Raw genomic sequence first — 21501 nt, forward strand, 5'->3', positions numbered from 1 at the left:
GTACTAGTTCTTGCATGGAGATAAAGCATTTATGTAATTAACCGAACGTATATTTAATGGTAAGTTAAAGTAATTGTAAAGTGGCTAAAAATAGGTGAAATAATCCTGAATTATCACAGAGGGATGTATACACTAAACATCTACTAAATATCTATTCAAAGTAATGTCAATGACTATAATAACACACATTTCAAATCCGCGACCCTCCACCCCATCTCCCCACTGAACTCCTTTCAAACAGTCCCACCTACAAGTAAACAAACACACGTGGCTAAACAAGCACATAGTATTTGAATGCAGATGTATTTGGAAATACATTCAGAACTATTGCAAATGTTTGAAAGCCAGTATTTTACTTAATTGAATTGAAATTTATTGTATTGAAATTTGCATCTTTAGATGTTTTTGAAAATTGAAATCAGTGACATCATATGGAATAAGCGGCAATACAGCATTCATAAAATTATTTTCATTCTGTTGTATCATAAATATGTAGAACAATAATGTTATATACAGTAATAATTTTATATGGGTACTTGAAATTATATTTGAAATGTTTTTTGGGGAAAATACTTGAAGATTACAATTGTATTTCAGGGAAATATTTGAAATTGCTTGAAACACATTTGGACATCGCAATTTTCACGTTTCCTTGTGCTCTGGTAAGGATTCACTGCTACAAAAAGTGGTTGACTTTCTACAAAAAGAGAAAGGTATTATGGATAATTTACTGAAGAACTTGGATTGGTAGGAATATTCTCCATTCCATCTCAGTGAACCCATTGACATTTCTTATTTATATTCACAAGAGAGATAGAAAATACTTTTGTATCATTACATATAGGTCTGCAAGTACTGCTTATACTGATTCAAAATTTTATTGTCGTAGAAATAAATGTGTTGGTATGTTATTACTGCATCACATTCTGTTTCCTGTGAGATATTCATTCAGCTCATACTTAGTCAAAGACACAAGTATTGTTGGAACATTATCTCCTTCTTGTGGTCATCACCAGTACTGTAGACTGAACTTAAACCTAACACTAAATCCTGCATCACAGTATTTCATAATCATAAATCACTTCAAGACACATTCTACAGACCTAGATGTGGCTATGCAAAATAATCTGAAACTGAAAAACTGAATATGACTTCATGATGCAATAATCATCTCCAGGCAGTGTTTCGATCAGTCAGGTCTGCAGCTGGAATGTAACGGCAGAATATAACATTGCTTATCTGAAGGTAACTTGGGAAAAAATATATTTGTTTGTAAAAATAAGATCTTTCATATTGGAATTATGGGCTGTTAAACTGTTTGTGCAGATAAGTAATGAATTGCAAAATATATCAAGGTGGTCAAGGGCAAAGGGTTCCCAAACCTTCTGATAGCAAAGCCCACATAAAGTTACCAACAGAGGATGCCAATCTCTATAAAATGGTTGTGTCAGAAGATGTCATCTCAGCAAAATGGTTGTGTCAGAGGATGTCCATCTCATTAAAATGGTTGTCAGATGATAACCACCTCAGTAAAATGGTTGTTTGAAATACTAATCTAACATCCACGACAGGCTGCAATTAAGTGATTATTTAACAGAGCTACACATGGACAATAATTAATGTCCTCCTATGAACATAAAAACTGTCTCAGTTAATCATAAACATACATTAAAACAGAAGTACTATTTTTAAAATCTCTTCAAATCCTTGATCTGCCCATCATCTTTGACTGGCCTATTCACTGATGAACTGGTTTTACAAAAGAACAGTGTCAATACCAAACATCCAACCAACCTCTTACCATTCCTGTAGTAATAGGGTAAGTTTATTGCATAGCATAGGCCTATGCTGCAGTGGGTTGGTGTTGTTTGAAAGTAGATATTATACAGAACAGTTTGGAAATTATATATTCTGTGCCTCAGCTTTAGCTTTAAATATGATAAAGCAATATACTGGAATATTTCAGATTGATTTTGGACCCCACAGCTCACCTAGAAAACCTTCAAAATGGAGAAAATACAGTGAAAGGAAATATGTAAACTACATTCTCAGATATTTCATAATAGAAAAAACTTATTTTAGTTCTCTGGAGCTTCTCCACTGAATTCCAAATGATTTTGAATCCTCAGTTTGCTGTCTTCCTTGTATAGGCTAAATGTAGTTTAGCATATAAAGAGTGAGCACAAGACTGGACCAGAGGCTGATGGTAGAACACACACAGATCTCCTACTGGGTACCATGGATACAATGAGTGGGCAGGGCTAGTGTCTGAACAGGCCAAGGTATAGAACTGAAAAATTTTATGAAATAGCAAATAAAATTCTGGGTATATGAAGAATCCTTGCTAAAATGTGAAAAGTTTCATGAAAATGTGAGGTTCGGTTGAGCAAATAAATCTGGTGACGTATCTGCTGCGACTACTTCATGGCACTCATTGAGCTTTACCCATCCTGTATAATACATTCTTCCTCTCTCCCTTCTTTAGCATTGTTTTTTTTTACCTTCTAATTCATTCCCATTTCTGTTGCCTCTCTCTCCTTCATTCTCTCGCTCTATCTGCATCACACCCTCCATTTCACATATTCTCACCTTCTCTTTCTCTGCAGGCAATTACTTGCAACCTAGCCAGCTGTCAGGCATTTTTTTCTTTGTATATATGACCCTGGGAAGTGCTTGCCCTCTTCCCTTCCCTCTCTCCTCCCACCATTCCCCGCCCCCCTCTCTCTCTCCATCCCTGACAGCTGAACTCTCAGTGGGCAAATCAGGGGGCTTTTGTCCTCTCTTCATAAGAAGCTGCAACTGAGACAAAGGTTTCCGTGGTAACGGTACACAGTATCTAAGTGCAGCAGTGCCCCCACTTCTCTGAACTGAAATTTGATCCCTGGCTTGGTGTTCCTCCGCCTCTCCAAGTGTCTGAAAATCAATAGTTTCATGAAAACGAGGTGATGGTTAAAAATAGAACACAGGACCATTTCAGCAGGACACACCTATATTGCTGAGTGAGAATCCAGGGGTGGAAGACTGGAGGTTTTTGAATGAGAGAACTGGTTGGTGAGTTCTGAGGGGATATTTTCCTACTGTAATACTGAGTGTGTTTCTGTTGCTGATAAGTATGAGTGGGTGTTTTCCTCACTATGGGGATATTTGAGTGGGTGTTTTTTCAGACTATGGTGAGTTATAACAGATTTTAGGGAGTCAATGTCAAAAACTTAATTAGTCTGAACAAACAATCTGGTGATGTAATCCAGATGTATCGGATGGGAGAATGGGAGTGGCCTAATGGTCTTTCAAATTCTCCTCAGGCCCCTTGTTAAGCCCACTACAGTCTAGCAACCTCCTCTGCTCCACGCTGTAAAATGATTAGTTTTAACTCTGGACATTTTACTGTGTATTTCATAATTTACTCCTCCACTGGACTGTAGGAGATACAGTCTAGATCTTCTTATCTCATCTCTCTGGTTGAAGGGTTCAGCTTACATAATCTTCATTCACTGGTACAGCCGTAGCCTGTTAGTAAGAGAAGAGAAAGAAAGGCATTTCCCTTAAAATTAGGGGCACCAAAACATTCTGAGCCCCAGCAGATCAGGTAACTATTGAGACTAGACTATGCTCCATAGTTCTTGTTCAAGGGCTATCACTGCCATCTAGACTCTAAGCTCTTGTATTACACTCTCAATCACATATTGAGAGAGAAACAGACAGATTCTCACAACATTGAAGTTGAATCACAGAAAGAACAATCCAGAGAATGCAGAGAACGCCATTCATATTGAATTGAGTGAGAAGTCTCCCTGACACAAAATTGTCAGACCTAACATCTCACATTCCAGGCAATGCTACAGCTGTGTTACACAAATGTTACAATGCCACCCTGGTCTGGTAGAGTGGAGTGAGATAAGACTGCTTATTGTGCAGCAGAAATACTACCCCTCCCTCAAGGGGTTTTGGAGCTTCAGCCCTTGTTCTATGAAACGGTTTCTTGTCTTTGGTTCTCAACAGACACCACAGTAATGCAATCCCTCTTTCCTGTCTGTTGGAAACTGCTGCAAACTAAAAGCATAACTGAAATGGTAGGATTTTATTTGGCAAGCAGAGAAAAATGTAACACTTTGAGCTCCAAAACAGGATTTGACTACATAAAACAGAACCTCCCCCAGGTCAAATGGCACCAGAGCCATAGTTGAGTTCTTACTGAACATCATATTCAGGTCAGATATGCTTTCCAGAGGAGATGGAAAGACAATCTTTACGGTGTTTTGAAAAAGTTATCACCAATTGATAATCTGTCTCAGTTTTACCTCAACAGAGGGAGGTGGGTGGGTGTTGGAAATCTTGGAAAGGAGGATCTTTTCTTACCAGCCCTCTCTCATCTCTCTCTCTCTCTCTCTCTCTCTCTCTTTCACATACACACACACCCATACCCACACCCACGTAAAACAGCCTGCTTCATGCTCCACCTCAATATTAATAATTGCTACAGTATTAGGGAAGGCTATAAAAATTATCAAAATGTAGGTCATTGTCATACAATAATGGAACCCTAGGGTCTCTGTCATTGGAAATTTAATTTCCCCAGTGTGTCGCACAATCTTTGACCCCATGGCTCTCCAGGCTTAATGCCATCGCCATAAATCCCAGCATTGCATGCGATATTCAGTTACATAATTGAGAAATTATTAGCCTTCCCTACATTCCCATATGTGTAAGGGCTCCAATTTTTGCAGCTATGTTGCTGAGTTCCATGTCTGTCAAGACACCACTAGGACCTCCACCACCACCCTCAATCAAACTCAATCAACACTGAACTCAGTCAGAACACAGTTAAGGCACCAGATCACTTCCTGGATCTTATTTACATGGCTACAGAAAAGAGGAGGTCAGGCAGCTCTCTGTTATGTTTAACTCTGTAGGTCTGTTTGTTCTTGACATAATTGTTTACAAAAGCAGGCCTATTTTTTCACTTGTTATCTGCAAGTTGGTTTATATTTGAGGTTTATTAGTGTCCAAATTTCTTGCAGTGTCTTTAACAATATGCTAAGTCAAAGGGTCAGAGGTAGATCTGAGTGAGTGGAGAGAATTAAGTACTTCTATGACTCCGACTGAGCATTGTCTATAGACACAATGAGGGGGGCTAAGAGAGCCATTAGGACTGATACCGGATTACCTGAACTTCTGTTCGGTGGTGTCCATGTGCTGAGGTTATGTCATCATTCTGCCTCCTTCTTATTGGTGGCTTGTCTGTAGGGAAATAACAGCAGGCCAGTAGCGTGCCTCAAAAGAGTGAGGTGACTGTCTTATGCAGCCACAACTGCCAGAGATGGGATGACAGGCTGTAGTACTAAAGCCCTGAAGCTGGCACTTGTACTCCCCCCAAAAGCTGTTGGCCGCCAGCTCATTCACATTTTCATAATTATCACTATGATCCACATCAAAATCACTCAAATTAAATGTCACCTGGTGGTAATTTCAAAACTCAGCAGCCACAATTTCAAAAGAATATCAAAGGTTTCGAAAGCGATTTTACTAAGTGAACAATCATATTAAAATTCGTTTATAGAATAACCCTGTGGATCTATATAAAGCTATTTAGCTATCTAGGTATTGACAGTATTGAATAATTACAATGACCACAGTATTTCCAAGGACTTGTAAAAGTAAGTCAAAAAATAGTGTAGAAATCCAGACCAGAAAAGGAAAAACACTTTTGTTGCTCAGGTTTGGTTTGAATGATAGTGTTTGCCACTGATGAAACCCCAGTGTGACTTCAGCAGTTTACTGCAACCTTTGGAACAGCTCCTGAATGAGTTCCCAGTAGCAACATATGCTGTATTGATTTGCACCGTCATGGGGCTTGGGAAACGCGCAACCCATGATGAGTCAGGTCTGTCAGTTGGGCAAAGGTACTGGGACTGGATCTTATTACAGAAATAGTCTTTAGGTTGAAGTGTACGTGAATTTCAAAATAGGTCCTTTATTTTAATATTTTTTACAAATGTACTCTGTAAGATTCAAATGTACTCCGGAGTTTAATTACCACTGAACATTTTACTTTTTGTACATGCTCACAATTTTAAAGTGGCATGTCACAAGATTTAAAACAAGAAAAACACTTTGGAAACATTTCCAAAGTGGATTGCATTTCAATGAGGTGATGACACCTAAACACAGTCACATTTGCTGTAAGAATAACATGCACAACATATTCTTACATTTGCATGTAAACATGCACTGATATTGACACCTACCAATTATTAAGTAAAAAAAAACAAAAACAAAAAAAAAACTTTTAACTGTGTAACGGCGAAATCACAGCACGAGAAGGAGCTAGTCTGTGTACTAGTGACCAGAAACAATGACATGCTGTGCGACAACTCCATCATGCCAGCACGTGCTGGGTGGGGCGGTGGGAACACTGCATGCTGCGCTCAGGCTGAACTGTGCTAGCTGTTTTATGTTTTAGCAAGTTTTCAATCGCGTAATTTGAAATGTTCTAATTGATATACACATTCAACGTACTCGTAATTTTTTTGTTTGGACAATTCAGTGTTAAATGCAATAACGACAAGATGATTTAATGATTGCAAACCTCTATGGTTCACTTCCTAGTTTTACCCCTTCCCCTCCCCCTCCGGTCCGCCCGATGTCGACGTCACGTCATGAATATTGAAACAATTTTTTTTTTGCTGGTGGTCTTTGCAGTGTCTGGCGCCTCATGTCAGCATCTCTCGCCCTCTACATCTCTATCGGATTAAAACTAGGTTTGCATTCACGGTAAGGAACACATATTTTATTTCAGAACATTTAAAACTAATAACAATGTTGGCGCGATGAAAACTACAGAGAACACAAACTTACGTTATAAACCAAGTGTGTACAAATTCTGTGGAATACTTTTCCTCTTTAGGATGAAGGGTAGTTAACGCAAACGTTACAATGTGTAGAATTCCATACATGATTTTATTCAAATGCTTTCTTGTCTCCAAAGAAAGCTCGCCTTAAATGAATCAGGGTAGCACAGCGGTTATCACGTGAACGCTGGGTATATTTGGTTCCAAGAAAGTATGACTATTATTGGCACAGCCTAGATAGAGATTTCGATTTATACGGTTTATACACTGCAGCATGCAGGCTCTGGTTCATTTGTGAAGTCATGGTAAAAGTAGTCACAATCGGTTGGCCATCAATTTTCGCCTTTCCAGTTCCTGGTGTCCTTCTAGCAGTGAGTCACCGAATGTGTGAGAGAGCTGAGGGGCTTCGCCGCAGAAGAGCTCCCGAAGGGGAGTTAAAGCCTTAACAAGGTTTTAGACAACAAACGATTCAAAAGACTTTCCTTTAAAATTTCCCTTTCCTAAAATTAGATGATTCTGCTATTCGTAGCATTGTCCACCTGCACCGCTAATTGGATAATCTAGTTCATAACTGCACTGAACGGCCCGGGGTGGGCGTTGGGTGGGGTGGGGTGGTGTGCGGGGTGTCAACTCCTTGTGCACCCTCGGCAAATACGTAGGCTACCTCATTGCAAAGGCTCCAACTAAGTTGTATAGTTGTAGCCTATTATTTTGTATTCCGAAGCAGACGAACCCCTTTCATTTGGTTATATTCAAATTCGATAAATCGGTCAACTAGGCTACATCATTGTCACGTTTTGGTTGTTTTCTGTGGGCGTGGCTTGTAGGCTATAAACTTTTTTGTGTTTGTGTCAGAAAGTGTTCAGCAGTTCTGATATATTAGGCTGTCCCGTCAAATGAAAACGCAGTCACTAATGGTTCTTTCCAAATTTTCTTGTTTTTATATGATAGGGGATTTGGGTGCATTTATGTCAGCCCAAATCTCGTTTATTTCCTCTTGTCAGAAATTATTTCATTACCGGGACTGTCTTTGATTCAGGGTTGCAGGGGATGGACGACTGGAGAGCACTCTGTGTTCGCAGATGACACCATGAACCCTGCCGCAAGCGGCGCTGCCGACCCTCCATTGGCAGACAATAGCAGCAGAAAGCAGCACAGGAATTCTTCTCCAGGCAGATCCCGAGACACTGCGTCCAAATCGGCCTCGAAAGCCGGCTCGGTGTCAAAGTCTATCACATCCAAACACGGAGGGAGGAACAGTCGAGGTAATTCTCCGGCGTCGGCAGCCAGCGGCAAGGACAGACAACCTCCAAAAGGCGCGGCAGCTGTCCATCCGGGCGGTGCTGAAACCAGTGCTCTCAATACGTGCAGGGCGGAGGCAGGCAAGAAAACCGAGGAACGAAACAGTCCTTCAGCCGACTTCCGCTGTACGGATATATCCTGCTTTAAAGGCGAGAGCAGTCGCGTTGTTTCCGATCAGCCAGGTAGCGCGTCGAAATCCTCCAAGGGAAAAGCGAAAAATCCGAAAGGAGGGGAAGCGACAGCGGGCTGCAGCAAACAGAGCGGCAAGGCTTCCGTAGGCTGTGGGCCTGGCTTTTGGAAAGAAGGATGCCTGCAGTCTGAATTAATCCAGTTTCACTTAAATAAGAGCTTGAAGAAGAGCGGAAAGATGCACACGAAGACGCCAAGCGCCCCGACTACGGAGCCGGACCCAGAGCCAGAGCCGGAGCTGTCCCCCGAGAGTATAACCACGGAGCCTGTGACTCGGCAAGACCAGAGCCTACATGACGAAATAGAAAGGCTGCTGGAGGAAAATGAGGATCTCAAGGTAGCTTTTTATCTTATATGGAGAAGCATTTTATGTTACGCGATACAGCAAAATAGTAGTACGCTACACAGATTGATTGACAATTTCATAAGGTGTAGCGGCATGGGCTCAAAATGAAAAATGACTGTGCAGAATGTGCTTTTGTTTGTAGGCTAATGCTGTGCTAGTCTTCAGGCCAGAGGCTGCTAATTTGTTTAAGATACCCGCCGATCAATTTCACTTTCATTGTTGGCATAGTGGAACCTTTATGTGTGCTTATTGTTATCAGACCGAAATCGAGGAGATGCGGACGGAAATGGATGAAATGCGAGACACTTTCTATGAAGAAGACGCTTGCCAACTGCAGGACATGCGACGCGAGCTGGAGCGGGCCAACAAAAACTGTCGGATCCTGCAGTACCGCTTGCGGAAGGCGGAAAGGAAGCGGCTGCGGTATGCTCAGACCGGCGAGGTCGACGGTGAGCTGTTGCGGAGCCTGGAGCAAGACTTGAAGGTACTGTGGTCATCCTGGGCGGGGCGGGGCAGGATGTGCTGTCGAGTGGAAAAAATCGTTATTATCACCAATAATAGATTGCTACGTTGTTAAATTGTACTGCAATAGAATATGAACACCAATGATAATGGTAAACATAGGCCTACTTAACAACCTAACAATTTTTGTGCCTGTTACTAGTAGCCTAGTTTCACCACTATATCACATGAAAACAGTCTACAAGTCAAAATGATTTAAAATACACTAGCCATAGCAATGGGTCATAATGTAGGCTATACATGTGTGTTGTAACATGAGTGATTGCTTTGTGATGGCCAAAGCCTTTAAACCACCAAACCCCAAGATGCTGTCGGTATTTACAGAGCTGCCACGTAATATGTGACATCATGGAGAACTCTGGAGCTGGATGTGTGTTCAGTTTTCCTTTATTCTGGACCTGGAAAATAGACTTAAAGAAGAAAAGGTTAAGAAGTGGTTTATCAGGGCAGCAGCAAAGCTGCTGCACTCTTTAATATAGGCATATATCATCATTTTAATAATACTATATCCTGCTCATAAAAAAATATTGTTATACTGGCCTTGGTAACAATATGGCATAGGTATATTTCAGCATATGCAATAGTTTAGTCCAGTCTCATTATATTATTTTAGAAATGCCCATTCCATTATAGTAATATATACAAGATATGTTGTACAGGAGGCCTTTTACATTGAATTGTTGTAGTGCAAGCTCTTTTTATCTTTATTAAGTGTATACTGTAAGTATACTGCAATATAGTGTTTCTGGATATAATAATATAGTCCCTTGAATTTAATATTGTATTATAGATTGATATTGCACCATAGAAGCCATTCTTATGATAATTCTGTAGTAGTTTTCATTATCCTGCTGTTGTATTGTGTTTTTCATTATAATACTATTTCATAGGTATTTTTCACCAAAGTATGGCCGTTCCAGCACAATGCTATATAGGCCTTGTAGGTCTTTTTATAGGGCAGTTTTCGGTACAGTGTTGTGTTTTAAATGACTAGTCTATAGCAGAGTCTTTGATGTGCTAGGGCAGGGCATCCCATGGCTTAGCATCATCCCTAGACAGGCCCTGCTGCCAAAGGTGAGAGAAACGCTGAGAGAATAAGATGGACAGCTAAAAAGCTGAAGAGGGTCTGCACTGCCTGCTGGGGGTGGGGGTACAGGAGGTTGGAAAGGTAGGATGGATGAAGGATAAACCCATTTATAGGATTGCAGAAGTATTTTTAAATTGATGTTGAGTTCTTTAAGGGTGGCTGTGATGTAATTATATGTGAGGGGTCAGGGGAATGACTTGGACATGAACTCTTGGACATTTCGAGTTTGTGTGAATTCTTTTTTTCCCCAATATAATCCGTTGCATAATCCTTTTTTCAATACAATGGCGTGGTACAGGGGAGGACTGAGCGCTCTGTGTCTCCCCCAGGTGGCGAAGGATGTGTCTGTGCGACTGCACCATGAATTGGAGAACGTGGAGGAGAAGCGCACAAAGACTGAAGATGAAAATGAGAAGCTGAGGCAGCAACTGATCGAGGTGGAAGTGACCAAGCAGGCCCTGCAGAACGAGCTGGAGAAGAACAAGGAGGTGAGGACACCCCCGTGCCCAGACAGGGGTCATCTATGCAGCTGGGAGCACCTTGGTCCTTGGGGGCCTGATCTGAGTTACTGTCCAACTCTTCAGTTCATTTCAACTATTAAGAAGTGATTAAATGGACATGAAAAAACTCTTCAATTAGTTTACAGTATTACTGTTTGAAGTCGAAGCAAGACTATTAAAAAATGTAAAAATTAAAATTAAAATAGAGAAAAACATCAGGTACATCATCAGCAACACTATTATTAATCTTGGATTGGTAATAGCGTGAGAAAAAGGCATTCATTATTTTTTCTGGGTTGTATACAGCTCCCAATTTCTCCTTGAGTCAGGCTGAATTGGCAGGAAAAGGTCTTTAAAAATGAGGCCTGATATCACAGTGCTTAAAGCCAAACTGTGAGGAGTCAGTCCAACTTCTCTTCCCCTCCCCCTCAAGCCCCCCCTTCCCCACACACACATTAAAAGTACAGCTGGACAGAGGAGGGATGCAGTGTGGGATGGGAGAGATTGTTCCACTGTGTTAAATTCTGCTCTTTGACACAGTAGTTATGTTCACAATGCACAGTGTGATTCTTTCCACAATGTAGCCCTGATAATAAATGTTGAAAGTTTTCTACTTTGGCAATGAATAATGCTGAAAAGATGCATGCTTTTGGAGGTCACAGATCAAGGTTTTTGTATAAATTTAGTATGTTTTTCAGGTGCCTTTCAGCTACGAAAACATGCCTTTTTGAAAATACTTACCACAAGAATTGCAGATCAGTCTTTTGCTAGTTTCTTTCTCAATAACTACAAATAGATATATGGCGTGTTTGTGTGTGTGAATGTCTGTGCACTTGCTGTATTTGCAGATGTGACATTAACTTAATTATGCATGTTTATGAAATTGCTATATTATGCTTATGAAGGTGTTAGAGCCATTTATGGAAAGTGTTACCAAAAATGTCATTTGGGGCATCTTGTTATATGTTCACTCTCAGATATAAAGTACAGAAAGTGCCAAGAAAAAGTACAAATGCTTGCCACTGATGTGGTACCCTATAAGTACATAAAATTGTACCCCTAGCCAGAAATACATAATTAATTAATACATTTTTTGCTAGTAAAATGCATTTATTAGTACCCAAATAGAACATTATTGTACTTTCAGGATTTGTTTGGGAAGTGTGTTCATTAAAGAATAAAAATGTACCTCCAATGTACCTATTTCTGAGAGTGTTGGGTGCCATACCATGAGAAAAGCTGATGAGGAGGACTGCCAACAACCAATGAAAAAATAATGTATTGATTTTATATAGCACTGTTCATCACATAATCTTAATGCACTTTCTAACAAATGGGAGAACTTCACCTCAAATACCACCAATGCACAGCACCCTCCAGGGTGATCCGTGAGGGCCATTTTTCATCAAAATGAACCCCAGCTCAGGTGGTGCTTCTCAGAATGAGCAGTTAGAGAGCAGAGGATGAAAGAGTCCCCAATGGCGGTTTGAACACAGGAGCCAGGTTAAAGGCAAATGTTTGACAGGAACAGGAAATGGTAGGTCTGCTAACTGGGAATGAGGCTATGTCTGGCCTGTCCCCAACAAACAACAGAAGAGGCAAGTTGAATGAAGGTAACCTGGCAGCAATGGCAGCTCAGCCATTTTGTATGTCCTGCACGTTCAAAACTCTATAAGCAACAGTAGTCACATTCTAAGACAATAATGATAGACTGAGACTCATGATGTGGTATATGAAATGTAATTTCAGTGATTTCAGCAATTGTGCAATAGGCACCTCATACAATAAATATGAAAAAGTATAATAATATTAGCAATAATCCCACATCAACAATCACCAATATGTAGCACCCACTTGCACATACTATGATGCTTGGCAGCCATTTTGCATCAGAATACTCACTGCACATTCATTTAGGTGGACAGGGTTGGGCTATTTAGCTAATTATATTTTCAGTTATGCCATTGTGATTCTACTCCCAGTGTAAAACATTTTTTCCAAAAACAGCAATTAACAGAGATAGAGTAAGAGAGAGAGATAGAGAGAAAGAGCACTCAACAGAAGCATGTCAACCCTATCAATTCTCTCTGTGCATTTGTGGGCAGACCAATCATGCCACTTCTCAAGACCTGTCCAGTGTTGAACATCAGTCAGTTCTGCTGCATCACCGTGTTCTGTGCAAGCTGAACGGGAACGGCCTTGTTTTTACCGTTGGCCCCATCATCAGAACACATTGATTGCTAGGTTTGTGTGGAGCGAAGTGGTAAATATGCCTTAGTTGCACAGGGCTAATGGACATCATGCTGCCATCTATGAGAGATCTGAGACAGTCAGCTATTGAGAGCTGGCCATTAAAGTCCAAAAGCTAGTATTGGGTAGGGCTGATTTCACTTTGGAAAAGGTGCTGCTTTAGATACAACTGTCAAGATGGATACCAATTTTATATGGCCTGAACTGTAAATGAAAATAAATGATCTGTGCATGTAATGCAATGTCCTAATATGACACTATGTTGCAAATGCCTGGTAGCATTTCTCAATCTCATTCACTAAAATTATGCCCTTGCCAGCAATACATAATTAATTTGTGCCTTTTTTATATGAGGTACTTAGTACCCCAAATCGTACATTATTGTACTTTCAGGGTACATTCGGGAAATTTCTTCCTTAAAGAACAAAAATGTACTTCTGCTGTACCTTTATTTCTGAGAGTGTCGATACTTGTACCATTTAAAGCATACCTTCAATTTCTGTTGCCTGCACCACAAACCAGCCCTTCTCACACTTTCAGTGCAAAAGTTGATGGCACAGTATGTGAGTGTGGAGCAGTCTATCTCACTCAGACTCAAATAGACTACAGAACAAATTAGTGGTTGTACAACGTTAGACCAGAGGAAACCTAATGTGCTTCTTTTATACCCTGCCCTCCTCAGCTGTCACTGAAACGGAGGGGAAGCAAAGACGTACAGAAGTCAGAGAAGAAGACTCCGCAGACTCCAACCGAGGTAAAGGAAATTTGAATTTACATACACATACAGAAACACACACCCACACGCACACGCACTAGGGTTACGATATGCCCAGTTTTTGACCTGAATGTCCGGTTCTCGTATTATTTCCACAGGGCCGCTTTGTGGTCCCTACTGGACAATATAGTGTTTGGTCATTGAAAAAAATGACCATTATCTTGTAATGAATTTGCTTGTCAACAACCCCTTGCTCTGTGATCCGTTCCGACAGCTCCTCACCTCATTGTTAAGCTTCCAGCTGTGCATGTTGTCTGGATTGGACACATTCTAAATCTGGTAACCCTAACTTGCACAGAAGCACAAATTTTCTGGCACACAAGCGCTTGCACACACACACACACACATACTTTCCTATTTATACACATACACACACACACATGGATACACTCAGGAAATCCTCAATTCCTGATCCAGGATAAATTGTGCAGACGAGTGTAATGATTTGAATAAAAGGAAACCAATATTTTTGACTTGATGACCTCATGAGATGTTTTCTGTTCCTTATTGGACATATACAATATGAATGGACAACAATAGGCATCTTTGGGTATTGTCCCATGAGGACAATAAAGTAATCTAATCTAATACACTTCAATAAAATCTAATCATTCAAACTGTTACCTCAGAGTGGTTTTTGATTTAAGTTATGTTATGAGTTGAGTTATGATCTCTTAACCCAGTTTTTGTACATTCAGCAATATGGCATGCATATTGTGGTTGTTGTGGTTTTTTTAATCTTCAGTAAAAAATATAAATTGGCTTCCGTCTAATGCCCCTTTCTCCACCTGCAGGAGGAGAACGAGGACCTGAAATGTCAGTTGGCATTCATCAAAGAGGAGGCTACCCTGATGAGGAAGAAGATGGCGAAGATCGACAAGGAGAAGGACCGTCTGGAGCACGAGCTGCAGAAGTACCGCTCCTTCTACGGGGACCTGGACAGCCCCCTGCCCAAGGGCGAGGCCAGTGGGCCCCCCACCACCCGCGAGTCCGAGCTCAAGCTGCGCCTGCGCCTGGTGGAGGAGGAAGCCAACATTCTGGGCCGCAAGATCGTGGAGCTGGAGGTGGAGAACCGGGGCCTGAAGGCGGAGCTGGAGGACCTTCGGGGGGAGGAGCTGGGGGGCGCGGCGGGCCCCGCCTGCCGCGAGCAGAGCGAGTCCATCTCCGATCTCCGGCAGCAGCTGCAGCTGGTGGAGGACGAGGCGGAGCTGCTCCGGCGGAGCCTGTCCGACCTGGAGGACCAGAACAAGAGGGTGACCGGCGAGCTCAACAAGCTCAAGTACAAGGCCGGCTCGCACGAGAGCAGCCGCCACAGCGCCGACAGCGGCAAGACGGAGGCGCTGCAGGAGGAGCTGAAGGCCGCGCGGCTGCAGATCAACGAGCTGAGCGGCAAGGTGATGCAGCTGCAGTACGAGAACCGCGTGCTCATGTCCAACATGCAGCGCTACGACCTGGCCTCGCACCTGGGCATCCGCGGGAGCCCGCGCGACCGCGACAGCGACGCCGAGAGCGATGGCGGCCGGCGGGAGAGCGAGGACGACTCGCGCCCGCCGCACCGCAAGCGCGAGGGCCCCATCGGCGGGGAGAGCGACCCCGAGGAGGTGCGCAACGTGCGCTGCCTCACCCCCACGCGCTCCCTGTACTCCCCGGAGGGCCGCTTCCTGACCCGCGGCTTTCGGGACCGGCAGCAGGTGATTGACATCCGCGCGGAGGCGGAGCGTTTGAGCCGGACCATCGACCGGCTGATCGCCGACACCAGCACCATCATCGCCGAGGCCCGCGTCTACGTGGCCAATGGCGACCTGTTTGGCCGGATGGACGAGGAAGACGATGGCAGCCGTATCCGGGAGCACGAGCTGCTGTACCGTATCAACGCCCAGATGAAGGCCTTCCGGAAGGATCTTCAGAGCTTTATCGATCGGCTGGAGGTGCCAAAGGCCGAGGACGGGGACAAGGAGGAACCTCTGTCTGTAAGTGTATGTGTGAGTGTGTGTCTTTATATTTTATGTGTGGAAATGATAGCATATGCGTGTGCATGTGAATGTACATTATGTCTACAGTGCCAGACTGTAAGACTATATGGCATCAAAGCCAGATAATCTGTATGTGTATTTATAATATTTATCAGTCAAACAATCTCTGTATTTGTATGGCTGCAAAGCCAGACTTATGTCTGTACATTTATAATGCAGGTAAAAAGCCAGACAGTCTGTCTGTGCATTTATAATTTAGATAGAGCCAGGCAGTTTGTCTGTGCATTTATAATGTGTAATGTGAATAAAAAGCCAGGCAGTCTGTGCATTTATAACGCAGAGGCAAATCCAGGCCGTCTGTCTGTGCATTTACAAAGTAGAAGCAAAGCCAGGCAGCTTGTCTGTGCCTTTATAAAGCAGAGAAAAAGTCAGACAGTCTTGTCTGTGCATTTATAATGTGGATACAGAGCCAGGAAGTCTGTCTGTGCATTTAAAATGTGGATACAGAGCCAGGCAGTATGTCTGTCAGTCTTGAATGTACCTGCAGAGCCAGGCAGCAAAGATGATGTACGGTGCTCAGGCAGATAAGTGCAGTTGTGCCTCAGCCTGTCAGAGCTAGGTCACCTCAGTATTTACAGTCAAACCTGGCTCCTGCAGTGCTGCAGAGGAACGGCAGAGCTCTCTTTTATTGCAAACAGGACATTATGTCTAGGTACATCACTCAGTCCGTGTTTTGTGTTTTACTTTGGGCCTGACACATTGCTATTACAATTATTCAACCCGACTAAAGTTTTGAATCAACAATTCAGTATTGGTGGAAATGAGGTTGTGCTATCTAGCCCCAGCAAGCTTTAGAAGGCTCTGATGTTTTAAAATTATGTTACAACAGATGAAATGTTTGTCTCGCCATAACTACATTGCCATCATATGATCTGAGAGATTTGATTTGGGACTTTTGTTCCCTCAAAGGAATGGGATGGCAGTAGCTACTGAAATACAAGTCGTGATTTTGTGTCATGATAATATGATAATTTAATAAGAACAGTCTCATGTGATTTGGGAATATTTTTTGAGGTCACGAGTATCATTGTTTGTGTAACTGGTGTGTGTGTGGGGGGGGGGGGGGTAGGGAGTTATAAAGAAGAGCAATCTCTGGTCTGCTCTGCCTTCTGCCAGAAAATCTCCATGCTGTGACTGATAAGTTTTGTGCATACTGCTTTCTTCTACTGTGATGATTTATACCATTGTACACCAGAGATATAGATTAAGAGAGAACAAAAGAGTGGTATCCACCTAATTTGATTTATGAAAAATGTGGAATGCATCTCATCTGCTATATGTTCGTGAAATAATGTACTATATTGACATAGTGTAAGTGCATTTGTTTCTTGATTTTGAATAGATATCTTGAGCAATAACTTCATATCTAACAATGAAACAGCAAATCCCAGCATATTCTTTTTTGACTGAAACTGAGTTAAACAAATCCCTCAATTTACGGCTTTGTTATGACTCTACATTGGAGATGGTTCATGAATATACAGGCTGAAATGGATACTGCTAATTTTTATGGTAGTTCTTGCTGTCTACTCAAACCTGAGCTTTAATAAATGGTAATACAGTATATTAATATGGCTAGGAATTTAATAATGTGCAGGAGAATGCATCTGATACATATTATCTGCAGGAAGAGCTACAGTGTGAATTATATCTGAACAAGTCGTCCATTTTATACTTACACTATCTCTTCAATTCTGTCTCCTCCCTCTACACCCTACCTTTTAATGCTCATTTTATGTTTTGTATTTATCCACCCAGATGTTTCAACCTATTATTTTGCTTATTCTCATTCTCGTGTTGTTCTCCTCACTCTCCTATGCCACCATCTTTAAACTGGTTTTCCTTTTCACCCTTTTCTTTGTCCTGTAAAAAGTCCCCATTTCCTTTGTTTTAGCATAGTCCTGTCTTTTGTTACTTTGCTTTTGTTGATTTTGAAAACATGTCACCAAGGTCACAGGAAGCACGGGAAACTCACCTTTTAATGCATGGACTGCAGTTATACAACAAACACGCGCTTGCAGCAAATGCTGGAGACCACAAACCTTTACTACTTTGATACACTCTACATCTATAGGTAAGTAAACAGATGAAAAAAGTCTTATTCAGAAATAAAGCATGATGCAACAAAAACTATACACTGAGTGGCTTCTAGATGGCTAAAGCATGTGTGTAGTGCAGTGATGCAAGTCCTGAATGTCCTGTCTGCTCAGTTGTCCTAGAGGGTGACACGTAACTGGCCATAGTATTGCTTACTGAGGGGTGGGGTTGGGGGGGGGGGGCAGTTGGCAAGGAATCCCTGCCTCCAGGGCCACCCCCAGCCTTTTGGGGACCCTATACAGAATTGAATTTGAGCCCCTCCCGCAGCTCCTGAACCTGCCCCCCCCCCTTTTATATACAAGCCTGCCTGCCTGCCAGCCCCTATGGTCAGTTGGATACCTGCATTCTGCTTTTAACAGACACAGTGCAGCAGAGCTGCTGGAGCGGCTTATCTGGAGACTGTAGAGTGGAAAATAGGAAGGATTGCTGGCTTCACTCATGTAATACAGGGGGCTCCTGAAGGATGAACTGTTGAAGGATGGTGCAGCACTTGAACAGCCCCACAAAGAGAAAAAAAAATCACTTAAATTCATGATATCAACATCCATTACTCTGATATCAGTCTTAGTACTTAGTGCAGGTATTTGTCAAGTACACCAAAGTGTATTCATTTAAGTTCTTAATATGATATAAAGACTGGTCCTTTTTGAATCAGGTGCATACTTAATGAAGCATAAATAATGCCTTTGTAAGGGCTGTACACTGATTCATAAACACTGTCATAAGCATGCATGAATTTTATAACCAGCTCATGACAAATCCTTTTTATATGATGTGATATGATACGTCTTGAGCGTCAAAATGCTTGTTTCGTAACATTGTGTCGGCTGTTATAATTTAGTTGTGTTTTTGTATGTGTATGTATGTGCCATTATATAGAGATAATAGAGGTGGTATGAAGACCCACTTCAAATAATGCATTACCCCTAATATCTAAGAATCTATCAATTATATGAATTTTTTACACTGCTGCCCTCATCCAAGGTGACTTAATCTTCCTTATTTATTTATACAATTAGACATGTACTGAGGAAATACAAGCTACACTTTGTCAGATTGAGCAACTGCATAAGTGAATGAAATTACATATTACATGCACAAATACTTGACACAATGATCTTAGTACTAATTATTTTTAATTATAAAAGTAATGAACATAAATCAAGCAAGCAAGCAAATACATAAATAAATGCTATAAATCATAACTGCTATAATTTTGGCTGTAACTTGAGTTCTAAAGCTGCTATTAATATGAATGGTCTGAGATATAATCTGTGTGGAACTCTCATTGTTAAATTTCATCTGAAATTCCTTTGTCAGGACTACAACAGCGGTACATTACCTGAGAGTCAAATCCCATACATCCTGGTTACAAGCCTACCTCCTTAAGCACACAGGGTTGAATTTGGGGTCCTGTGTTGCAGGACTGAAGTTCAGAGAGGTTTAAGATGATGTGCTTGTATTCCTGTGGATTGTTAAAAATAATTTTGAGACTGTTTCGAGACAGAAAAGAGTAATTTGAGTCAAAATATTAACTTGATATAACTCCGTACAGTGGCCACGTAATGGAGTCAATCATAGGTGAGAGTATCATTTCACCTCCTCAGGAAAGGACACCTGATGCCAAACTGTACAGGGATACAGATGATATGTCATCTTTTTAGCTGCCTGAACTACAGGTCCATTGAAGATGAGCTATGTGTTACTCTCCCTTGACTGGCAGAATACCATACTAAGGGGCTGACTTAATACCCTCGCCAAGGGGAAACCAAACAATGGAAACCCAGTCAAGCTATTAATGAATAGGGAGGACACAGAGAAAGCTGTCAAGCTATAGTTGAAAAAAAAAAAGATGGACTTATCCAGCTTTTTTAAGTCGACACATATTTAACTCATGTTTCTGGTTTTAAGAAAGCAGGACATGCCCCACTTATTTTTTTAAGTTGTACCTGACTGCATTCTAGAGACAGTGTGTTCTGCTAATCTCTAGCAGTGAATTTTCAGTCCCCTGTTAAATGCATTGGTATTTTAAATAATAACTTATTATAACGTTGGAAGACACAAGTCAGGCTATGATTGGTGAGAGCAGGAGACTGAACTGAGAAGCTAATCTGATAACTGTAAATAGCTGGCCCAATTGCTTGAATGTATTTCCTATTTTTTCATAGTGTAGACATTTGGAGTTTTTGGTAAACATTCTGTTTTCTATCACGGGAAATTGTTACTTTCTAATTTTCCAGAGTAACATCAAAGAATTTTTGATGAATTACACTACATGGCCAAAAAGTATGTGGACACCTGACATCCAACATCTCATCCAAAATTATGGGCATTAATATGGAGTTGGTCCACCCGTTATATTCCTGGTGCTATAACAACCTCAACTCTTCTGGGAAGGCTTTATACAAGATGTTGGAGCATGGCTGCAGTATTTTGCCGCCATTCAGCCAGAAGAGCATTAGTGAGGTCGAGCGCTGATTGGGCGATTAGGCCTGGCTCGCAGTTGGCTTTCCAATTGATTCCAAAAGTTTTGGATGGGGTTGAGGTCAAGGCTCTGTGCAGGCCAGGCAAGTTGTTCCACACCGTTCTTGACAAAACCACTTCTAGAATGAATTTTAAAAATCTTCTAGAATGTGATTATATGCTGCAGCATTATGATTTGCCTTCATTGGAACTAAGGGGCCTAGCCCAATGAAAAACGGCTGCAGACCAAGGGGTGTCTAGATACTTTTGACCATATAGTGCATTTCTGTCAAAGAAGTGGTTAACTTAATGTACCATTGTTTAACCAAGGGATTATGGGAATCAAATGATGGTTCTTGATGCAAATAAGTGAAATCTGGCAAAAATGAAATTCTCTGCAGTCCTCAGAACCAATGGTAACTACCATTGCCAATTCCAGCATGTTCACAGTAACCCTTGCCATGTGATCATTCTTGGTGACATCTCCTGACACAAGTTTGTGTTATTAACAAAGGTGAAAATAGCTATGGTGAGGTCTCTGTCAGATGCTTTTGGGTAATGGTACATTTGAAACTGTTTACTCATTTATTCATTTTCTTTCTTTATTTGAATAGTTTTAAGAGGCTTGCTTATACACTAGAACTTTGAGGCTGTACACAAAAAGGTAAGAAAAATTGTAAATAATATAGTATTCCTTTAATGTGGTTATACTAATTATGTTAATCACTATTGTCATGTTATAATTTTTGGCATTGATTGCTTTCGAATGAGCATTCTGTGTAATGTCTATGTGTATATGTAGCCTATACAGTATGTATCTGACTGTATTATATATCTCGACGTAGTTTATGTAATCTATATTATTATATATTCTATTCTATACTATACATAAAATTTACAGTTTCTCTCTGTAAACGCAAGACCATGCAACAGGCACACAATGACAACAACTGCACCGACCTGAAATACACTGGAATGTATTTGACATTATGATACTTGATCTCAGCTGCCGTGGCAACTGCTTAATACTCGGTCTCACTATGAAACCTAATAATGTTTTGGACCTTGAGTTGTTTACCCGAAATTATG

The 21501-nt window shown here is 41.4% G+C and overlaps 1 protein-coding gene across 2 annotated transcripts; it reads left to right on the forward strand.

Moving 5' to 3' along the window:
• The first annotated feature begins 6691 nt into the window (after nucleotides 1-6691).
• On the forward strand, nucleotides 6692-17926 carry LOC135258864 (microtubule cross-linking factor 3). 2 transcript variants are annotated; one of them, XM_064342518.1, is made up of 7 exons: nucleotides 6692-6771; nucleotides 7888-8676; nucleotides 8945-9169; nucleotides 10624-10782; nucleotides 13727-13798; nucleotides 14614-15789; nucleotides 17611-17926. In XM_064342518.1, the coding sequence occupies exons 2-7, from the start codon at nucleotides 7939-7941 to the stop codon at nucleotides 17719-17721; spliced, it is 2481 nt and encodes an 826-aa protein (XP_064198588.1). In that variant the 5' UTR covers nucleotides 6692-6771; nucleotides 7888-7938; the 3' UTR covers nucleotides 17722-17926. The 2 variants fall into 2 exon arrangements, with proteins under 2 accessions (XP_064198588.1, XP_064198598.1); XM_064342528.1 differs by having other exon boundaries at nucleotides 16922-17615.
• The last annotated feature ends 3575 nt before the right edge of the window (nucleotides 17927-21501 follow it).

Source organism: Anguilla rostrata, chromosome 1 (genome assembly GCF_018555375.3).
Source record: "Anguilla rostrata isolate EN2019 chromosome 1, ASM1855537v3, whole genome shotgun sequence".
Classification (NCBI taxonomy): domain Eukaryota; kingdom Metazoa; phylum Chordata; class Actinopteri; order Anguilliformes; family Anguillidae; genus Anguilla; species Anguilla rostrata.